Here is a 24,202-nt window from a genome sequence, read left to right as displayed (position 1 = left end):
AAAAACATTTCCACAGCATTGGATGTACCATGGAACACAGTGAAGACAGTTATCAAAAAGTGCAGAAAATATGGGACAGCAGTGACTTTGCAAAGAACTGGATGGTCCTTACAAAACTGATGAAAAGACAAGATGAAAAATGGTCAGGGAGGCTGCCAAGAGAACTACAACAACACTGAAGGAGCTGCAGGAAGTTCTGGCAAGAACTGGTTGTGTAATACATGTGACAATCTCCCTTACTGTCCATATGTCTAGACTGTGATGTAGGGTTGCAAGATGGAAGTCTTTTCTTACACAGAAAAACATCCAGGCTCAGCTAAAATTTGCAAAACAAAAACAGCGTTTACCAAAAGCATGTGGGAAAACATGTTATGGTCTAATGAGACCAAGGTTGAACTATTTGGCCACAATTCCAAAAGGTATGTTTGGCATAAAAACAGCACTTTGTATCACCAAAAGAACACCATCCCCATGGTGAAGCATGGTGGTGGCAGTATCATGCTTTGGGGTTGCTTTTCTTCAGCTGGAACTGGGGCTTTAGTCAAGGTGGAGGGAATTATGAACAGTTCCAAATACCAGTCACTTTTGGCCCAAAACCTTCAGGCATCTGCTAGAAAGCTGAAGATGAAGAGAAATTTCACCTTTCAGCATGACAATGATCCCAAGCATACATCCAAATCAAGAAAAGAATAGCTTCACCAGAAGAAAATTAAAGTTTTGGAATGGCCCAACCAAAGCCCAGACCTAAATCCGATATAAAATCTGTGGGGTGACCTGAAGAGGGCAGTGCACAATAGATGCCCTCGCAATCTGACAGATTTGGAGTGCTTTTGCAAGGAAGAGTGGGCAAATATTGCCAAATCAGGATGTGCCATGCTGATAGTCTCCTACCCAAGAAGTCTGAATGCCGTAATTAAATTAAAAGGTGGTTCAACAAAGTATTAGTTTAAGGGTGTGCACACTTATGCAACCAGCTTATTGTACATTTTTTTTCTTATATTTTTTCCCCTAACAGATTTGTTTTTCAATTGAATTGTACATGTTATAGGTCACATTAAAGTGGGAAAAGTTCTGAAATGATTTATTGTGGTCTCATTTTTTTATATCGCAAAACCTGGCATTTTAACAGGGGTGTGTACGCATTTTATATCCACTGTATTCTAGGGGAATTTGTTTCAAGGTGTTTGTGTCTGTGCAGGCCACTGCTAACCACCTCTGTGTGTAGAGCAGCTTAGCGTAAAGGCTTAAATATGAGCAAAGATGAGCAAGTTTTAAGCCAACTACCAATCAGAAAAGCACACAGTAAGTCTTCTACCAGCAGTCCCCAGTTCACGTAGGTCATATGGGCACACTTGTGCCACAAGAGTGCAGGAAAAAAACTTTCTTTAATGTAGAATGGCTGGTTTGGAGCCCAAGTGTAAAAAGACCAGACAAACTAGCTACAACAGTCCTATAACTATCAGATACAATGTAATACAGTGTAGTTAATTACTTAAAGCAGCAGAAGATGGTACATTCTTTTTAATGTAAAGTGCAGGGGAAAAAACAGCAAAAACTGCTAAGATATGGTCACAGTTAACAAGACAAGGGCAACCAAATACTTATTTTCATCTTTTGAGTAATGGGTTGCTCCAGTTGAAAGCGGGTTCTCAGCACACGCTAGCAAAGTCATTAAACAACAAATAGCTCTGAGTAGTTATGCCAAAGCCCATGGAAACACAAGGCTTAAATATGAGCAAAGTGGAATAAGTTTTAAGCTAACTGCCAATCAAGGAAGAATACACAATAAACCTTTTACCAGTATTCCCCAACTCGGATAGGTCAGATCTACACACTTTTGCCACAAGTGCAAAAAAAAACCTTCTTAATTTAGAATGACTAGTTTGGAGCCCAGGTGTAACAAGACCACACAAACTAGCTACAGCATTCCTAGAACTATTGTATACAATGTAATACAGTGCATTAACTACTTAAAACAGCAATAGACAGTGCAGGTTTTTTGTTTGCTTTTTTTTGGTCAAACAGTTTATATAAAGATTGTTGCAAGTGAGATCCCCTTGAAAGCAAATTCCTCCTCCCTGGAATCTTAACTTTTTTCCTGAAAAATTGACCTTACTTCCCTTTGATCCTGCCTCATTACTCGGAACACTTTTGTTTTATTCATTGCTCTGACTTCTGCAAGGTGCATCTTTGAGCTGCAGTGTCTTATGGTGGGTCAGCTCTATCTGTTTCTTCATAAGGACAGGGTGCTGGTACACGCTACTCCATCATTCATGTCTTTAATTGTTTCAGAATTTACCTTTAATCAAGCCATCAGTCTCCCAACATTCTGTCCTGACTAAAAAAAAAAAAAAAAAAAGATTCTACATACCTTGGATATGTACAGGCACTACCATGACAGAACACGGCCCTTAAGGAATACTTAACAGCAGTCTGTCCCCTATAAAGGGGCTAAGAAAGGTTCAACCTGTCTCTACGCAAATTATTGCATGATGGTTGTCCTCTACTATTGTTTTCTTTTACTCCCACCATAGTAAATCTCCTCCAGGCAAGGTTATTATTCCCTCAACTAGGGCCGTATCCTCTCTCATGGCATATCGGAAAGGGGTGGACTCTAGAAACATTATAGAGGCAGCACGCAAGTCCTCTGTACATACCACACTACAGACTGGATTCCAAGGTCCAGAACAGGCTTTGGTAAGACCATTGTCCATGGTCTCCTGGATCCTTATCTTTCCACCTCCCAGGAAAGGTTACCTTTGTGAATCTACCCAAAATGCTGCTGAGGCAGTGGGAGTGATAAACACAATGCAGTTGCAGTAGATGTTTGAATTCATTGTTGCCTCAGTGGCAGCACCCACCTGCCATCCTCCAGATGTAGCATAGTTGAGGTAGGTTTCAACCTCCTCAGAGCTGGTCATTGTTGGATTTAGTTTTTATGTAGTATTCTGGCTGCAAATGCACTCTTGCTTAGATGGTTCTGACTTTTTACTTTCCTCTCCTCTTGTGGAAGTGAAAAAACCTGAAGACTCAGTTCCTGTAACAAATGAAGGCTTCCCTCTCAGGATATGCTGAACTAATAACTTGTCGTGGAAAGACGAAGGGGAGTCTGAACTTTAGGAAGCTGGCCATTAGTGGGTTTTCCGGGCACATAATCCAAAATGCCACTGAGGCAGTAAAGAATTCGAACATCTACTGTTACAAGTAAGTAGGGCTTGTGCAACCGTTATAATTATGCTTGCTTAGTACGTGGAGTATGAACTTTGAAAGTCCAGGGTCTGAGGATGGAATTCTAGCCCTGCATGTAACTTTATATATGTATGCATGTATGTTTTGTTCAGGTTAGTCCCACTAGGTCAGTAGCCCATTTTTCAGGGATGACCTGAGACAGTATTCATACTGCTCGGTACATGACCTGAGCTAGTGTGGTTGTATTCATACTGACCGGTAGATGACCTGAGGTGAGGTAGTATAGATGACCAGGTAGTATTCATTAGATGACCTGAGGTGAGGTAGTATTCATACTGACCGGTAGATGACCCGAGGTGGTAGTCATACTGATCGGTAGATGACCTGAGCTAGTGAGGTAGTATTCATACTGATCGGTAGATGACCTGAGGTAGTGTGTTAGTATTCATACTGATCTGTAGATGACCTGAACTAGTGAGGTAGTATTCATACTGATCGGTAGATGACCTGAGGTAGTGAGGTAGTATTCATACTGATCGGTAGATGACCTGATGTAGTATTCATATTGATCGGTAGATGACCTGAGGTTGTGAGGTAGTATTCATACTGATCGGTAGATGACCTGAGGTAGTGAGGTAGTATTCATACTGATCGGTAGATGACCTGAGCTAGTGAGGTAGTATTCATACTGACCGGTAGATGACCTGAGGTGAGGTAGTATTCATACTGACTGGTAGATGACCTGAGGTAGTATTCATACTGACCAGTAGATGACCTGAGGTAGTGTGGTAGTATACATACTGACCGGTAGATGACCTGAGGTAGTATTCATACTGATCGGTAGATGACCTGAGGTAGTGTGTTAGTGTTCATACTGATCAGTAGATGACCTGAGGTAGTGAGGTAGTATTCATACTGATTGGTAGATGACCTGAGGTAGTGTGGTAGTATTCATAATGATCGGTAGATGACCTGAGGTAGTATTCATACTGATCGGTAGATGACCTGAGGTAGTGAGATAGTATTCATACTGATCGGTAGATGACCTGAGCTAGTGTGTTAGTATTCATACTAATTGGTAATGACCTGAGCTAGTGTGGTAGTATTCATACTGATCGGTAGATGACCTGAGGTAGTGTGTTAGTGTTCATACTACTGATCGAGATGACCTGTGAGGTAGTGAGGTAGTATTCATACTGATCGGTAGATGACCTGAGGTAGTCTGGTAGTATTCATACTGATCGGTAGATGACCTGAGGTAGTGTGGTATTATGCATACTGACCGGTAGATGACCTGAGGTAGTATTCATACTAATTGGTAATGACCTGAGCTAGTGTGGTAGTATTCATACTGATCGGTAGATGACGTGAGGTAACATTCCTACTGATCGGTAGATGACCTAAGGTAGTGAGGTAGTATTCATACTGTGATCGGTAGATGACAGTATTCATACTGTGATCGGTAGATGACCTGAGGTAGTGAGGTAGTATTCATACTGATCGGTAGATGACCTGAGGTAGTGTGTTAGTGTTCATACTGATCAGTAGATGACCTGAGCTAGTGAGGTAGTATTCATACTGATTGGTAGATGACCTGAGGTAGTGTGGTAGTATTCATAATGATCGGTAGATGACCTGAGGTAGTATTCATACTGATCGGTAGATGACCTGAGGTAGAGAGATAGTATTCATACTGATCGGTAGATGACCTGAGCTAGTGAGGTAGTATTCATACTGATTGGTAGATGACCTGAGGTAGTGTGTTAATATTCATACTAATTGGTAATGACCTGAGCTAGTGTGGTAGTATTCATACTGATCGGTAGATGACCTGAGGTAGTGTGTTAGTATTCATACTGATCGGTAGATGACGTGAGGTAACATTCCTACTGATCGGTAGATGACCTAAGGTAGTGAGGTAGTATTCATACTGTGATCGGTAGATGACCTGAGGTAGTGAGGTAGTATTCATACTGATCGGTAGATGACCTGAGGTAGTGTGGTAGTATACATACTGACCGGTAGATGACCTGAGGTAGTGTGGTAGTATACATACTGACCGGTAGATGACCTGAGGTAGTATTCATACTGATCGGTAGATGACCTGAGGTAGTGTGTTAGTATTCATACTGATTGGTAGATGACGTGAGGTAACATTCATACTGATCGGTAGATGACCTAAGGTAGTGAGGTAGTATTCATAATGTGATCGGTAGATGACCTGAGATAGTGAGGTAGTATTCATACTGATCGGTAGATGACCTGAGGTAGTGAGGTAGTATTCATACTGATCGGTAGATGACCTGAGATAGTGTGTTAGTATTCGTACTGATCGGTAGATGACCTGAGGTAGTATTCATACTGCTCGGTAGATGACCTGAGGTAGTATTCATACTAATCGGTAGATGACCTGAGGTAGTGTGGTAGTATTCATACTGATCAGTAGATGACCTGAGGTAGTATTCATACTGATCGGTAGATGACCTGAGGTAGTATTCATACTGACCGGTAGATGACCTGAAGTAGTATGGTAGTATTCGTACTGATCTGTAGATGACCTGAAGTAGTGTAGTAGTATTCAAACTGATCGGTAGAAATCTAGACAGAGCTCTCTGAAGATTCTGCTGCTATTTACAGTAAGTGATGTGTGTTGTTTTATATCACCAAGTCAAGCAGGTGGGACCCAGTTTAAAATCTTATCCAAAGGATGGACAATTTGTGCTGGTAGATGTGCAGGTCAATAAACGTCAGAACTAAAGAATTAAAAATAAATAAATAAATAATCTCCGTGGTATCCCCGAAGTCTCAAAATAATCCACTAAGCAAGTGTAGTGGGTCCAAAAACAAAACAGTGCAAGAAACTTCTCTGTGTGGAAGATCTTCAGTCCATATCTCTAGTTAATCCCTTCCCCCATCAGTGTGACATTCGAGCTGGTGTCCTACTTAGTAGCTGTCATAATAATATAACCCTTATGTACTTTAAATAAAATTTATAATGATGTGGTACCTTTTATTTAACCAGATTATTAAGTCTGTGATTTTTATCCAAGACACTATACTACATGGCTGGAAATGTATCAACTTTAGTCCATTTGGCAGTCAAAAAAAAAGGATTGCCAAATGAACTAAGGTTGATATATTTCCAGCCATGTAGTATATTATTAATATACAGTGATTAACTAGAGATATATGGACTGCAAATCTTCCACATAGAGAAGTTTATTAAACTAAAGAAATTTCAGGATTGTTCTAAACTGGAGATATCAGAGGAAATGTAACTTGTTTACTTTAGAGTGTCTTCTTGCAGATTAACTGATACGAGTTAAACATATTGTCTTTCTATGGTACAATGTAGTGTGTATTGTGGAGCAGCATATATTAGTCTTTATAATTTATGTACTGGTTTATTCAGGTGATGAGTTCATATAAACTCTTAAAAACATCATTTTTACAGGATCCTTGCTTTGGGGCCTTTTTGGAATACTGTGCCATGAACGGAGCATGTGTAGGATGTGACCTTCCTCCTGAGATTGAAGTTCTTCAAGGGTAAAGTTTTTGCTGGATGTCAAAATTATAACATATTCAACTTATTTCACAGCATTTTTTAAAAAGTATAACTCCACAGTCTTTGTTTTTATAGCATCCTTGAGCCAAGACCCTGCCCGGATATCCACAGCTGATCACTTTTACTTCCACGCTACTTGACCCTGACAGCCCAGTGAGATGATCATTTGGCAGTGGAGGTGGTAGATTTTGTGCCACTGACTGTGATGACAGCAGGTGACACTGCCAGTCATCTTGTTATTGTTTATACGGGGGGGGGGGTTATGTTTCATGGTTTCTGTCTTCCAACAAGGCTGGGATGTTCACAGATCTGTACTGCTTTCATTATGTGAATGTGGTACTCTATAGTGAAACCCCCTGCAGCACAACTGTTGTTTTTTGTCCTTCCAAACATGGATCTTTCCTTGGTTTCCATCTTGCTGGGAATTGGCATGGCAAAAGGAGGGCTACAGAATGAGAGTACACCTTCAGTTGCCCTGTTCTTCCTCCCCCACACACCCTCTCCATGCCCTCCATTCCAGCGCCTGCAGTTGAGCATTAGACACAGACAGTAGTGGCATGCAGTCTCACCAGTGCACCTTAGGTCAGGCTACCATTCTGGAGCAAGCAGGGTAGTCTTACTGTCATCACTCCTGACCATTCATAGTACTCGTGCTTACAATGAGCAGCAGCAGTCTTACTGTCGTCACTCCTGACCATTCATAGTACTCGTGCTTACAATGAGTGGCAGCAGTCTTACTGTCGTCACTCCTGACCATTCATAGTACTCGTGCTTACAATGAGCGGCAGCAGTCTTACTGTCATCACTCCTGACCATTCATAGTACTCGTGCTTACAATGAGCGGCAGCAGTCTTACTGTCGTCACTCCTGACCATTCGTAGTACTCGTGCTTACAATGAGTGGCAGCAGAGCCCAGAAGAATACTTCAAGTCTGGACAGTAGTGGGAAGAGGACAGCTCCAGGGCAGCATCGTGTGGGGGATGCTGCCCATCATTATACAGGGGAGCACTGGTGGTCTTCACTGTTACTCAGTCTTGCACTTTTCCTGAGAAACTAGTCATCTTACATTTGCAGTTTTTTTTATTTCAACCCCAGGACTAGTTACCTGCAAGCAGCAGTTGCATGGTACCTTTCAGACTCTCCCTGGCTCTGCTTCTCATCCTGTAGCTTCTGTAATGCACCATGCTTCGCATTCCCTCCAGATCTCATTTACCATATTCTAGATGCTTCCCATTCCCTCCAGATCTCATTTACCATATTCCTAATGCTTCCCATTCCCTCCAGATCTCATTTACCATATTCCTAATGCTTCCCATTCCCTCCAGATCTCATTTACCATATTCCAGATGCTTCCCATTCCCTCCAGATCTCATTTACTATATTCCTAATGCTTCCCATTCCCTCCAGATCTCCTTCCCATTCCCTCCTCCAGATCTCATTTACCATATTCCTAATGCTTCCCATTCCTCCAGATCTCATTTACCATATTCCAGATGCTTCCCATTCCCTCCAGATCTCATTTACTATATTCCTAATGCTTCCCATTCCTTCCAGATCTCATTTATCATATTCTAGATGCTTCCCATTCCCTCCACATCTCATTTACCATATTCCTAATGCTTCCCATTCCCTCCACATCTCATTTACCATATTCCTAATGCTTCCCATTCCCTCCAGATCTCATTTACCATATTCCTAATGCTTCCCATTCCCTCCAGATATCATTTACCATATTCTAGATGCTTCCCATTCCCTCCAGATCTCATTTACTATATTCCTAATGCTTCCCATTCCCTCCAGATCTCATTTACCATATTCTAGATGCTTCCCATTCCCTCCAGATCTCATTTACCATATTCCTAATGCTTCCCATTCCCTCCAGATCTCATTTACCATATTCCTAATGCTTCCCATTCCCTCCAGATCTCATTTACCATATTCCAGATGCTTCCCATTCCCTCCAGATCTCATTTACTATATTCCTAATGCTTCCCATTCCCTCCAGATCTCATTTACCATATTCTAGATGCTTCCCATTCCCTCCACATCTCATTTACCATATTCCTAATGCTTCCCATTCCCTCCAGATCTCATTTACCATATTCCTAATGCTTCCCATTCCCTCCAGATCTCATTTACCATATTCTAGATGCTTCCCATTCCCTCCAGATCTCATTTACCATATTCTAGATGCTTCCCATTCCCTCCAGATCTGATTTACCATATTCCCAATGCTTCCCATTCCCTCCAGATCTCATTTACCATATTCCTAATGCTTCCCATTCCCTCCAGATCTCATTTACCATATTCCTAATGCTTCCCATTCCCTCCAGATCTCATTTACCATATTCCTAATGCTTCCCATTCTCTCCAGATCTCATTTACCGTATTCCTAATGCTTCCCATTCTCTCCAGATCTCATTTACCATATTACATATCCATTTGCCATATTCTAGATAGTGCTTGCAAGCTCATTGGCAATAAAAAAAAAATCTGTACATTTTTGGACAAATATAATTTCAAAAATATTTTTTATAAACATTTTATTAAACATAACATTAAAAAGTAACACTGATACATGTACAGCATTATGCAGTAAAGGCTAATATCTGAGGATGTTCCTCACTGATGGGTTATGGATCAGATCCTCTGATCTGACTTGGACTCATTTTTCCAGACTCTGGGTCGTAGTCTCAGGCTCCTCACTCTTCCCACAATGCATTACTCTATTTGTAACTCCCCAGATCTTGTTTGCCGCAGAAATGGTAAGACAGAGGTTTCTGGGTCTCGAGCTGTAAGGACATTTTGTAATCTTTATCTTGTCTTCTGATCTTTTTTAAGGTGTATCCTTTGTTTCTGTTTTCTTTTTAGGTTCCTTCCTCCGTCTGTGATCTCTCCGGTCCCTTATTGCCTGGTGTTATTTGGAATTTGTTATGGGGTACCAGTAACTTGATTTCCATTGTCCGGTCATCTGCCTCGGTTGTTGGTTTCTTGTGGTCTGTCTTCATAGCCATGAACTACTGTTGTGTGCCACTTGACTGTCTAGACTCTCGCTCTCTGTCTGGGCATATCTCACAGCTGTATCCTTAGGCTTTTTAACTCTGTAGTGGTTTCTCTACTCCTGTCAGATTCTCCCCTCGGCTGACTGGATTTTTGCAGAAGGTCCAGATGTTTTCCCCAAATGTTTGTTCCTTTTTCAGTATGGTGATCCAAGGGACTTTCCTCTGAGTTTCAGACTTCCTATCCTTCAGAGCATGTATATTAACACAAACTCTGTTGTCCGGGGCTGTTCCCTTACTTTCGGTAAGCTTTTTCACTTTTTGTTAATCTCTCCAGGTCCTTTGGGCTTCTCATACCCCAACGAGAATGAACTCCATTCCTAAGTCAGTACGATTAAAGTTATTGAAAGTAGTATTGTCGTAATCCTTAATGTTAGCCAGAAGTTCTCTCTGCAGCCCTTGCTATGTGCACAACTATGTCTCCTTTTACTACTCCTACGGAGTGACATGTATTGGGTCGATAGTAAATTCCCTTTATTCAACTCTTTGCTCACACTACTACTGCTGGAACTGTCCAGCATACCTCTCAACTGTACTTTGCTCTGTCCCTCATAAAATTTGTGTTTTTCTGGTTTTTGTGGTGAATTAGTAAGGATTGTTTTTATTAAATAGTGACAGGCATCAGAAAATGTATAGCATCACAATACCATGTTATCATAGTAACTTTCTAAGTTTATAAGAGCAATATTTGAAATTTGTCCCTATTTTTTGTGGCTTTGTGTCCCCCCCCCATTATTCTTGGCTTTGTCTAGTTTTTTGTGCTAAGAGGTTGGGAGCTATGCTGTCTGGGTATTTTTTTTTTTTGGGGGGGGGGGGGTTCCTCCCAGCTGATCTGTTCATCATACATTTTGTGGTTTTATGTGCCAGCTTTTGGTAAGGGTAAACCAAGCTTTTTAGTGTTTGGTAGGTTGAAAAAACAGTTCACGGACTGCTGGCAGTTTCTACAGCCCTATAATCACAGTCAGCATGTTGGATTGTTTGTTGCTGTTGAGCAGAGGAGTTTTAAGGCACTATTCTTATGCCCTTTACAGCTTTTACAGGTTTTCTTTTGGGGCTCAACTCCCCCCCCCCCCCCCCCCCGTATAAGAAATATGCTGGAGATCAATAGGAGCATCTCGGATTAGACCATTCAGATCCTAAGTCCTTCTCGGATCTGATGGTTTCAGCCCCGATCATGACTCTCTCCATTTACCTGCAGAACCTTCTCGGATCATAAGTTTTCAGACCCGACTATTTCAGGCAGCCAGCATGGATCAAATGCACTTTCGGATCCTGTGACTTTGGGCTGCCTCCTCAGATCCTACTATCCCTTTTCTCGGATCCGACCTACCCAGATAGTTTGTCCTCTGGTCCTAATAGGATCTGACCTTAGGAGGGAAGAATTGAGAGTTTCTCAGACCTGGTGCCCTCGGATCAGAAATGTCCAGATTGTACCTCTCAACTGTACAGATTTTTGCAGAATGTTCAGATTTTTGCTCTTATTTTTGGTCTGTTTTTTCATATAACTGTGGTTTTTTGACAGATTACTAGCAAATCATTAAAGATTGAAGTTAAAAAATAATGACAGACATTTGAGTTTCAGACTTCATACCCTTGAGGAAATTCATTCTAAAGAACAATATTTAAAAATTGTCCTTGATTTTGAGCCTTTTTCCCACTTTTATTTATGGTTTTGTCCAGATTTCTAGCTCTAAGAGGTTGAAAGGTACGGCCTGGACAAATTCGGCTTTCAGCACCATTTAGGGAATACTTTCAGCAGAAATGCATTCTGATGCAAACTCTGTTATTCCAGCTCATTCCTAAGCTATAGGAACAAACCTGAATCTGCCCATATTATCTGACTGCATCCAGTTTTACTGAACTAATAGATTGAGAGGCATGGTGATGAGCTATAGGAACAAACCTGAATCTGCCCATATTATGTGACTACATCCAGTTTTACTGAACTAATAGATTGAGAGGCGTGGTGATGGTTCCTTGTTTGTGCATCCTTCAGAAAATCCATGCTAATGCAAAACCCTGTTATTCTATCAAAACAAAAAAAAATCCTTTCAGATCCTGACATCTTCTCAGATCCGACCTAATTACAACAATTACAAAATTAAACTAAGCTAGGTTCTCCCCTTCGGATTCAAACTGTGGAGGTAGTTTCTAAGAAAATCCTTTAGATCCCAAACCTAGGACCATACAGGTTGGAGTCCTGCATTTCTTGAATCCAAGCCCTCTTCGATTTCAAGCTGTTGAGCCAGTGCAGCAAATTCATATCCAAAGCATCCCTCTGATCTGATGACCTCACTGTTGCTGTTCTTTTTCCAGGATAGAGGTCTGGTTGGTTCATCCCTCTCATGGCTTGCACAGGTGCTTAACTAGTATGGTTTTTCTGGCCCAGGAGACCGTTTCTCACCATGGAGATATTTCCTCCTGTAACTAGGATTCTGAATTTGGAACTAATCCTGCCCTCTTTCTTCACTACTTCCTTTCCTTCTTAACCTACAAGGGTGTCTGAAGTGAAATAGTGTGTTGGCTTCTCAGAGTCTGATCTGCTTGGACTTCTCATTTATTCCACACCCTGGTGAGACTATGGATGTGCCTACTGAAGCACATTGTTTCAGGATGCGACATTCCTAGGAAGCAAACAATGCCTCGGTGGTATGCATAATACCCAAAAGTCATTGCACCTCTCTTTGTTCAGTCCATCTTTTTGCTTCTGCTCAAGGATGATTGGATGTACCCTATCCTTTTTCAGGACGCATACTATTACATCAAATTAAATAGGTGCTCCAGAACACATCTGGCACTACCAACTGGGAGCCAGTCACTACCAATTCAGAGCTCTGCCTTTCAGATTTATCACAGCCCCCAGGATGTTCTTTTTTTCCATATGCACAGCAGTAGTTTCTGCTCACCTGAGGCTCAAAGGATTTTCAGGTGTTTCCATATCTGAACGACTGACCCCTTACTGCTCCAACCATGTATCAAATGTTACAAGCCGGGGATTATCTGTTTAAACTGTCCAGATCCCTGGGCATTACTATAAATCTAACAAAAATCAAATCTATCCTCTGTACAGAATTTTGAATTCATGACCTCTTATTTGAATACCATAAACCAATTTACAAACGTCATCATTGCTGGTGGACCCAGTTGGACGACCTGTCCCTGGACAGGCTATTTTCTCCCCATCTCCACAGCCACAGTGGCTATGGACGCTCCCCATCTGGAGTGGGGGAGACAATTTCAAGTGAAAGATGGTCCAAAGGACATGGTCTTTCTTGGAGACCAGATTGCATACCAACATCCTAGAGAGGAGAGCTTTCCTCATGTTACAAGTCTTTCAGGATGTTCTCCCTCTGGGAACTATTGCAATGCACACTGACAACATCTCAGTAACTTAATATATCAGTAAACAAGGAGGAACCCATTCTTACCCCTTGCATAGAGTGGTCGTGAGGGTTTGGGAATGGGCAATTTCTTCAAACCGCTTTTGGATTGAAACACATGTAATGGGGAAATCCAGCACTCTGGCAGACAGACTCAGTAGGTGTAGTCTAATTCCTCCTAAATGGTCCCTTAGTCAATCAGTTGTGAACCTAATTCTTAGCCATTGGGGGCCAGCCTTCTTACGACCTTCTTGCTTTCCCCCCCAAACAACAAGTACAGCAGATTACTTCCCTCTAATCCCCGAGGGATGCTTGGATTCACGATTGGTCGCAGTCTCCTTTATATTTATCTTCCTCTGCTATCCGGTGTCTTACAACAAACCAGCAGGTTGAAGAGCTCTGTTATCCTCCTCCTCCCTTTCTTTCTGTCTTTCATGGCTTCATCTATTGTGGATCCTTTCTCTCAGGTCTCCTCTGAAATGTCCTACATGGATTCTAGAGCTCAATTGGGATCTCTTATCTCACCCTTAAGAGATCCAGCATTCTGACCTCCACGCTCTCAAACTGACTGTATAGTTTCTCTATTTCCAGTGATTGCAAGACTGTGCAGGCTTGCTTCTCTTGTTAAAAGCCTGCATTTGCACTTGTTTCTTTCCTGTAGCTAGTGTAGTTCAGATACAGATTCTTAGTTTTAGCACTTGAATTTGCTTATTCGTGCTCATCACTTGTTCAGAACTTGTTGAAAGCAACTACGTAAGCTATAAATTACTACAGCACTCACCCTTCCTCATTACCTAGAGGAAAACAGTTTTTGTACTTACTTTCCTCGCTTGCTTAGAGAAAAACAGCTCTTGTACTCACTTTCCTCACTTATCTAGAGGAAAATAGTTTTTTATTCAGGCAAGTCCAAGTGTGTTCTCTCCTGTCTATCTGATGAAGCTGGGCATCTTGGGGCAATATAGCAATTGCCACATGTACACAGATAACCCTCTCCTCCTACCACCCAACACTACAGCCTGTGAGAGATGCACTTATCCAGCCAAACTGGAGGTAAAGCTCTCTCCAACCAAGACTGAACTTGACAGTCAAGAGGAGAAGGTAAACACTTGCACCACACAACATTCATCACATAGTCTCACTAAACCTTCACCACCAAAATCCACACATAGAAACACAAAAACATTTGCGGAGGCTCTCAATAATAATCTGTTCAAGCAACAGGGACCTCCAAAGTAGAAATGCAAGCAACCTCCACCCCCCCCAACACAACCCAAATGACACATAGCCCACAGACTCAATGTGCCACTCAACCACAGCCCATAAGGCAAAACAACGTACCCAACGCAATAGTCATAGGTGACTCTATAGTCAGGCACACTGATGTCCCACTCACCAGGCTAAACAAGGAGAAGGTTACTGTCTGCTGCCTGTCAGGTGCCAGGATCCACTGCATAACGCATGCACTCAGGTCACTCCACAACAAGTACAAATATGACTCTGTCATTCATGTTGGTGTGAATGACCTCAGACGTACCTCCCTAGATGAAAAGAGAAATGGAAGAGCTGTCCAGTCTTGTAGCCCAGGCAGGTATCAACCTAGCCCTGATTAGCATCCTGCCATCGCCCGGATTGATACCGCAGTACAAAGATAAAATGATTGACGTCAACAGTTGGCTAAGCTTCTGGTGTCATTCTAAGGGGATCCAGTTGCCTAAGACAACATGGTCGGCACATCACGATGCTTTGCCAGAGATAGCCTGCATGTGTCACCCTTGGGATTCCGGATACTGGCTAAGGTTCTTGCCACCCCTATAGTGCCTTTTTTAGACAAGGTTCAAATGACAAATTCACCACCATAACAGAAACAGGCAAGCAAAAACTGAGGGTAATGCTACACAATGCTAGAAGACTAAATCTCAAAATGCATTCCCTCGATGCACTCCTTAAAATGGAGAACATCATCTTTATCTGTGCAGTGACTGAGACCTGGTTCAAGACTCCAGAGAGCACCCCTGCACTACCAGACTATAACTCATACCACACTTTTCGGCCATCTCACCTGAACCGGAACACCAAAGCCGGAGGTGTGTCCATATTCATTAAGGATAAAAACACCTCCAGGTTAGTTGCTAAGCATAATGCAACCAAGGTTATCCAAGTGCAACTAACTCTGGGGAAAACTGCAATCCAAATTGTAACTTGCTACAGATCCCCCACCATGCCCCAGGATTCCCACTGCTCTTTTCTTGATATACTGGAAAATATTAGAGTTCAACCAAACACCCTAATAATGGGCGATTTTAACTACCCCACCATTAACTGGGAAAATTACTCATGTACCAACTCCTTCGCTCAATGCTTTCTGGAATTCATAAATTCCAATGCCCTGGATCAACCTATCCACACCCCCACCAGGGGCAACAATATCCTAGACCTACTTATTACCAACATAACTGACCGGTGTCCCACACCTGAAGTTAACTCCTCGGTCAGATCTGACCATAGGTTCATAGGTAGGTACTAGGCTATCTGCCCTAGGGCCTATACAAGCCTAGCCAAAAAGGTACCCTGGCTTTTGCCACCCAAGAAAGTTATTTTCCTGTGCCCCTGTCGAGCAGAGCCACAGAGGTGATCCTTGGGGGTGAATTTCCTATTTCCCATCTAATCATCAAGATTTTTCTTGAAGAGTGCTAATGAGGAGCTTTGTTTGATATAGATACGTAGTTTGTTCCAGAGTATGGAAAGTCTCTGGGACAGGAATCTATCCCACAGCATGTTCTGTTTATTCTGGTGACAAGGTTTAGGTTCCTAGAGCGTGTAGCTCGGAGGGATTGGGATTTCTTTAAGTGGAGCATGTCCAACAGTTCTGGGTTTGACATAGCTTTGTATGTTAGGCAGAGATTGCCTCTGAGTAGGCACTATACAACGGAGTAAACTGGCGTTTTTTGAGATGGTCTGCGTAGGGCATCTGAGGCCATTAATCCTCTCTGTGAGGTATTTCTGCGGCCTTTCCAGTTGTAGATGTCTTGTTGAGGTACATACCAAAAGGGGCGTTTTACTCTATAATGGGTCTAATGAGTGACGAGTAGAGGGGGAACAATGACCTCTTTTTTTCCTGGTTGAGAAACTTTTTGTGATAAGGTGTGCCACGTAGAAGGATTTCCTGACTACTGTGGCGATGTGATTATCAAAGGAGAGACTACTGTCCACCTGTGTCCCAAGGTCTCATCACACTTTCGGTGTTAAGTAGACTATCACCTATGTGGTAGCTCATGGCTATAGAGTTTTTACCAAAGGGGATGACGATGCACTTTTTAGCACTGAACTTGAGGCCATGGCTTTGACACCAGGCATCTGTCTCAGTGAGGCACTTTTGTTGGATGTCCACATCATTAGGAGTTTCAGTTATGGCTCCTAGTTTGCAGTCATCTGCAAACTTTGTTAACCAAAGACCTTCTCTGTTAGCCTGCACTTCAAAAAAGTAGATACCAAACAGGAGAGGACACAGGACTCTGGACCCTGTGGTACTCCACTTGTCTAAAGTTGGATTTGGAGTCTGCTACTTTCACAGTGTGGGTTCTGTCAGTGAGCCAGTTGGCAACCCATCTTGTGACATAGGGATTTATACCTAGTTTAGTGACTTTATCTATAATTCCAGAGTGGGGATGGTGTCAAAAGCCTTGGCGAGATCTAGATAGGCTGTGTGAACCACCTTTCCCTCGTGTATGGCTTTGGTGACTGCTTCAAACAAGTCTATCGGGTTTAGCAGACATGATCTGCCTTTTACAAACCCGAACTGGGTGGGGTCCAGAGTTTGGGGATTACCAATGTCTTTGTTTAGAAGTTCCATGGCCTTGCAGACCAGGCTCGTTAGCCTAATGAGGCGGTAGTTCCCGGGGTCCGTGGTGGTTCCCCCTTTGTGGAGTGGCATAACAGTCGCTGTGCACCATTCTGTGGGCACAAAGCCTGAGGTGAGGCTATGATTGAACATGGTGCTTAGGTGGGGTGCCAGTTCATTCTGTAGTTCATGTAGAACGCAGCCTGGGATGTTGTCAGGTCCCATGGATGCTGTGTTCTTGGCTTTGGAGAGTGAAGTTTTTACCTGTGCAGCCATGACTACAGGAACTTTCCATTCTTCCGGTATAGAGATGGGCCCTTTAGGGGGTGAGGGGGGTAAAGTAGCACTAAACAACCTACCTGCCAGGATGTTGGCAACATCACTTGGTTTTGTATATTTAGTGCCATTGTGCTGTAACTCAGAGCAGATCTGAATGTTGTCATTGAGATTCTTGACATAGCTATAGAGTGCTTTGTGGTTGTCTTTAGAATTAGTGGCGATTTTGTTTTCGTAACTAGCTTTGGAGGATTTTATGAGGGATCTCAGCTTCTTACTGAGGCTGACCAGGGAGTTCCTCCAATCATGGGATTTTACTCTTTTTTTGCAACAGTTTCTTTCTTCTCTTGTAGAGTTTGTTTATGGCAGGGGACCACCAGATTGGCTTCATTTTTTTGAAGTATCACATTTTGGTTCTGTTAGGGATAAGCACGATCCATGCACTCGTGTAAGTGCTTATAAAGTGCATTTGTGTAGGATTCAGCAGTCGTTCCTCTATTGTCCATCTGCATGGGTGTCGTGAAATTTGTCACTTCTGTCTTAAGAAGCATGAAGTTGGCTTTGGAGAAATGTTTTATGGTGTTTTCCCTAATGGGGGGTGGGGCGGGATGAGGATGTCTAGGGTGATTAGCTTGTGGTTGGATCTGACCAACAAGGAATTGACTTCTGGTGTGGAACACCAGCCACCCATGTCGGTAATGACTAGGTCTAGGATATTGCTGCCCCTGGTGGGAGTGTGGTTAATTAGATCCAAGACATTGGAATTTATGAATTTCAGAAAACGTTGAGCAAAAGAGTTGGTACATGAGTAGTTTTCCCAGTTAATGGTGGGGTAGTTGAAATCGCCCATTATTAGGGTGTTGGGTTGTACCGTAATATTTTCCAGTGTATCAAGAAATGAGGAGTGGAAATCCTGGAGCATGGTGGGGGATCTGTAGCAAGCTACAATTTGGATTGTGGTCTTGCCCAGAGTTAGGTGCACTTGGATAATCTCAGCTGCATTATGCTGAGGAACTAGCCTGGAGGTGTTGATATCCTTAACGAATATGGACACGCCTCTACCTTTAGTGTTTCGGTCCAGGTTAGGTGGCCAAAAGGTGTGGCATGAATTACAGCCTGGTAATGCAGGGGTGCTCTCTGGAGCCTTGAACCAGGTCTCTGTCCCTGCACAGATGTCGATGTTCGCCATTTTAAGGAGTGCCTCAATTGAATGAATTTTGAGGTTTAGACTTCTAGTACTGAGTAGCATTACCCTCAGATTTTGCTTGCTTCTACCTAATATGGTGGTGAATTTGTCATTTGAACCTTGCCTAAAAAGGCACTATAGGGGTGGCAAGAATCTTAGCCAGTATCCAGAATCCCAAGGGCGACAGGTGCAGGCCATCTCTGGCAAAACATTGTGGTCTGTCGATCATGTCATCCCAGGCAGACAGATACTGGATCTCCTTAGAATGACACCAGAAGCTTAGTCATTTGCTGAAGTCAATCATTTTGTCTTTGTACAGCGGTAACATTCTGGGTGATGGCAGGGGCTAGGGTCATACCTGCCTGGGCTACAAGATCAGAGACCTCCTCCATGTCTCTCTTCATGTAGTCCAGGGAGGTACGTCTCAGGTCATTCACACCAACATGGACAAGGACAGAGTCATATTTGTACTTGTTGTGGAGTGACCTGAGTGCGTACGTTATGTGATGGATCTTGGCACCCGACAAGCAGCTGACAGTAATTTTCTCCTTGTTTAGCCTTGTGAGTGGAACATCAGTGTGCCTGACTATAGACTCACCTATGACTAGAGTGTTGGGTATGTTGTTATGCCTTATGGGCTGTGCTTGAGTGGCACTCTGAGTTTCTGGGCTATGTGTCATTTAGGTTGTGTTGGGGGGGTGGATGCTGCTTGCGTTTCTGCTTTGGAGGTCTCTGTTGCTGGAGCAGATTTTTATTGAGAGCCTCCGCAAATTTTGGCGTGTGTATTGGTGGTGTATGTTTTGAGGGACTATGTGATGAGTGTGGTGTGGTTCAAGTGTTTACCTTCTCCTCTTGACTGTCTAGTCCAGTCTTGGCTGAAAAGCTTTGCTTCCAGTTTGGCTAGATAAGTGCATCTCTCACAGGTTGTACTGTTGGGTGGTAGGAGGAGAGGGTTGTCTGTGTACATGAGGCAATTGATGCATTGCGCTAAGATGCCCAGATTCATCAGGTAGGCAGGAGAAAACACTGGGAGCTGACCTATAGACATGTCTGGATAGGTGCTTATTTATTAAGTAATAAAAACTGTTTTCCTCTAGACAAGTGAGGAAAGTTGAGTGCTGTAGTTAATTGTAGCTCATTTAGTGCTTACAACGAGTTCTGAACAAGTGCTGAGCTCAAATAAACAGATTTGAGTGCTAAAACTAAAAAACTGGCTAGTTCTAAGGGAAAGTGTGAAGTGCAGATTTTGACACCAGGAATAGTTTAACCCTAGCTAAGCGGCGTTGCATAACTGGGGATCACGTCAGTCGCCCTACTAGACAGGGATCCAGGGAAGAAATAGCTAGAGAATTGTTATGGCTAGGCTTGTATAGGCCCTAGGGCCGATAGCCTAGTATCAACCTATGAACCTATAAAGTGTATTTTTTTTAATATAACAGTAGCAAATGAGCAAACTGATTTAAACAAATTAACCAGTAAAAAGCTAAAAACTGAGCCCATTCCAAGTGGCGAACTTCATGAAATCCATGCAGATGGACAGTACAGTTGCGACTGCTGAATCCTACACAAATGCACTCAATAAGCAACTTACATGAGTGCATGGATCGTGCTATCCCAAACAGAATCAAGACGCTATCCTCCAAAAAAAAAAAGGTTCCCTGCTATAAACAAACTCTACAACAGAAGGAAGAAACTGTTGCAAAAGAGAGTAAAATCCCATGAGTGGAGGAGCTCCCCTGGTCAGCTTCACTAAGAAGGTGAGATCCCTTATAAGATCCTCCAAAGCTAGCTACGAAAACAAAATCGCCACTGATTCTAAGGACAACCACAAAGCATTCTATAGCTATGTCAAGAATCTCAATGGCAACACCCAGATCTGCTCTGAGTTACAGCACAGCGGCATGAAAATTACAGAACCAACTGATATTGCCAATATCCTGGCAGATAGGTTCAGTGCTAATTTACCCCCTTCTCACCCCCTAAAGGGCTCATATCTATGCAGGAAGAATGTAGAGTCCCTGTAATCAAAACTACGCAGGTAAAAGCTGCACTCTCTAAAGCCAAAAACACAGCATCCATGGGACCAGACAACATCCCAGGCTGCGTTTTACACAAACCTCAGAACGAACTGGCTCCCCACCTAAGCACCATGTTCAATCATAGCCTCACGTCAGGCTTTGTGCCCACTGTATGGCGCACAGCAACAGTTATCCCACTCCACAAAGGGGGAACCACCACTGATCCCAGGAACTAACACCCTATTAGCCTAACGAGCCTGGTCTGTAAGGCCATGGAATGTATCATCATGGAACTCATAAACAAAGACATTGGTAACCTCCAAACTCTGGACCCCACCCAGTTCGGGTTTGTGAAAGGCATATCATGCCTCCTGAACCTGATCGACTTCTTTGAGGCAGTCACCAAAGCCATAGTTGAGAGTAAGGTGGTTCACACAGCCTGTCTTGACCTCTCTAAAGCTTTCGACACCATCCCCCATTCTAGAATTATAGCTAAACTTACTAAACTATGTACAAATCCCTGCGTCACAAGATGGGTTGTCAACTGGCTTATGACAGAACCCACACTGTAAATGTTGCAGACTCCAAATCTGACGTCAAACCAGTGACAAGTGGAGTACCACAGAGTTCAGTCCTGGGACCTCTCCTGTTTGGTATCTACTTCTCTGAAGTAAGGCCAACACAGAAGGCCTTTGGCTAACTAAGTTCGCAGATAACTGCAAACCAGGAGCCATAGTCGAGTCCCCAAGTGATGTGGACATCCGACAAAAGGGCCTCACTGAGGCAGATGCCTGGTGTCAGAGCCATGGCCTCAAGCTCATTGCCAAAAAGTGCAGTGTCATCCCCTTTGGTAAAAACTCTGTACCCATGAGCTACAACATAGGCAGCAGTCTACTTAACACCCAATATGTGATAACAGACCTTGGGACCCAGATGGACAGTAGTCTCTCCTTTGATAATCACATTGCCACAGTAGTCAGGAAATCTTTCTACGTGGCACACCTCATCACGAAAGGATTCTCATCTAGGAAAAAAGAGATCATTGTTCCCCTCTACTAGACACTCATTAGATCCCTAATAGAGTACAATGCCTCTTTTGGGTTGTACCTCACAAGACATCTGCAGCAGCTGGAAAGGCTACAGAAGTACCTCCCAAAGAGGATTACTGGCCTCAAACAGATGCCCTACACTGACCGTCTCAAAAAACTCCAGCTTTACTCTATGGATATCGCCTGTTCCAAGGTGATCTCTGCCTAACATATAGAGCTATGTTAAACCCAGAGCTGTTGGACATGCTGCACCTAAAGAAATCCCAATCCCTCTGAGCTACATGCTCTAGACACCTAAACCTTGTCAATAAACAAGACATGCTGAAGGGGATAGATTCTTGTCCCAGAGACTTCCCATACTCTGGAACAAGCTACCCATCTTTGTCAAGGAAAGTTCCTCATTAGCACTCTTCAAGAAAAATCTTGATGAGTGGATGGGAAATAGGAAATACACCCCGGGGATCACTTCTGTGGGTCTGCTCGACAGGGGCACAGGAAAATAACTTTCTTGGGTTGCATAAGCCAGGGAATCTTTTTGGCTAGACTTACTTGGGCCGATAGCCTAGTACCTACCTATGACACTGGCCAGAAGGTTCAGGACCTCTGTTATATCATTGCTTATCCTGACATAATAAGGTACGCTTCTAATCTCGCTCCTTTCTGATCTTATGAGTTTATTGTAACAAAAAAAAAATAAAATTGTCAGCCATGATTGTTACATTTGTCTGCATTTGGAGTTTTCTCCCTGGACCTCCACAAAAATTGAGTTCTGTTGACCCAGTCGGACTGTTCCGTTAAGCAAATGTAAAATAAATAAATAATGAATTTTCCATACGGGTTCCCGTTCAAACATGGCACCTCTCTCAGCTACTATTCTTTTCTTTTTGCTAACCTTTTTACGGAGATCAGTTTTTCTCTACTATTAAACTGATCCAATCCTACCTTTATGTCTAAAGTAACCACAGAATCAAATATTAACCAGTCAGTTCAGTTACCAGTTTTCTTCAGATATGTATATCCTTTTCACCCAGTCGCTTAGGTCAAGCAGTGTCCAAAGTCACACTAGTTAAATGGATTACTGATTGTATGTATATTTATTCATTAAAAGGTTTACAACTGCCCTGTCCTCCAAAAGCCCTCTCTACCAGGTCCATGGCCATTTTGTCTACCTTCTTTGCGAGAACTTTTTTTGGTACTTATGTATTATCGCAACCAGATTTTCGCGGTTGCAAAAATACCATACTACTAAAAACTGTGGACTGCCTTCAGGAAGACCAGCAAATTAAAAAATCCTCTTCCTGATTTGCATGCATTACAGATGCATGTTGTAATTGTCATGGCTGTTATCGTACATGCCGATTTCTACAGGTTGTAAACGGGGTGTAAGAGCAAGTTTAAGAAAGCGTCCCTATAGTGTGTGGTTGAAATGTAACAAATGTGATTTATTATTAAAGAAATGCAGAGCAGAAGGGGTGAAAGACTCTACGAAAAGTAACTGTGCCGACTCATTAACGAGTACTGCTACCAGTAAGTAATGGCATGCATTCCTATTTTGGACTTCATCACCTTCAAAGCCAGCACCCCAAGGAAAGTGTGTGGCTGTTACTTTGCCACTACGTCCTTCCTTTCCTGTTGTCTTTTAATGTTGGTATGTAGAATTAGATTCCTGCCATCAGACTTGTGGTCAGTCTTGGTTGAGGTACACAGTAAAGGTGCAAGGAAAAACAAACCAGAAGACTCCTGTCAGCTTTGGAAGTCGCTGGTGCTGGCAGGTAATGGCAGCAGTGTTACATCGCATATTATTACAGTCTGTAACTGCCGGTAGAAACTTCCTGTGTATGTGTACAGCTTACTGTGGTCCTGATAGTTAAGCAATGTAATGCGACAGTAGTAAACAGTATGAAGATAATTTTTGAGTCTTGCATGTCCTCCTTTCACTAGAAGTATGCTGTTTTCGCAACCACAAAAATCTGGTTGCAATAATACGCAAGTACCCTTTTTTTCCATAGGAAACCTAGAAATCAATATAGTTGTTAACGAATGTTAATCATCCTTTCAATTTGTCAGTTATGTTTATTTTTTCATGGGCTCAAACAATACAAAAATCTGACCAGCTGCTTATCTCTTTTTCCTTCTAAATGCTTGGGTTCAACAGTCCCATATATTTCCTTCTAAATGCTTGGGTTCAGCAGTCCCATATATTTCCTTCTAAACGCTTGGGTTCAGCAGACCCATATATTTCCTTCTAAACGCTTGGGTTCAGCAGACCCATATATTTCCTTCTAAATGCTTGGGTTCAGCAGTCCCATATATTTCCTTCTAAACGCTTGCGGTCAGCAGTCCCATATATTTCCTTCTAAATGCTTGGGTTCAGCAGTCCCATATATTTCCTTCTAAATGCTTGGGTTCAGCAGTCCCATATATTATCCTGGCCAAATGGATTACTGACCTTATTTTCACTGATTTATTCTCGAAATGGTTTAGAATTGCCTCATTACCCTAGAACCTTTCTACCAAGTCTGTGGCTACATCATCAGCCTTTGTACCACATTTTCTTTTGATGATATCTCTAATACACTCACTTGTTTCTTTTTTGCAATCATAACCTTGTGATGCATTACATTCTGGGCATTGTTGCCCAA

The 24,202-nt window shown here is 42.6% G+C and overlaps 1 protein-coding gene across 2 annotated transcripts in view; it reads left to right on the top strand.

Moving 5' to 3' along the window:
• The window catches only part of LOC122815922 (RNA helicase Mov10l1-like), a 673,308-nt gene that overhangs the window by 617,743 nt on the left and 31,363 nt on the right, over positions 1-24,202 (top strand). For both annotated transcript variants that reach the window (XM_044088785.1, XM_044088784.1), the window contains one exon: positions 6,644-6,735. In XM_044088785.1, the coding sequence (XP_043944720.1) occupies positions 6,644-6,735 (92 nt within the window). The remainder of the gene's footprint in view (positions 1-6,643; positions 6,736-24,202) is intronic.

The sequence above is a fragment of the Protopterus annectens genome, chromosome 11.part0 (assembly GCF_019279795.1).
Source record: "Protopterus annectens isolate FY-2018-M chromosome 11.part0, PAN1.0, whole genome shotgun sequence".
Classification (NCBI taxonomy): domain Eukaryota; kingdom Metazoa; phylum Chordata; order Ceratodontiformes; family Protopteridae; genus Protopterus; species Protopterus annectens.
The sequence above is the reverse complement of the archived record's forward strand: the minus strand, read 5'-3'. Positions and strand labels throughout refer to the sequence as shown.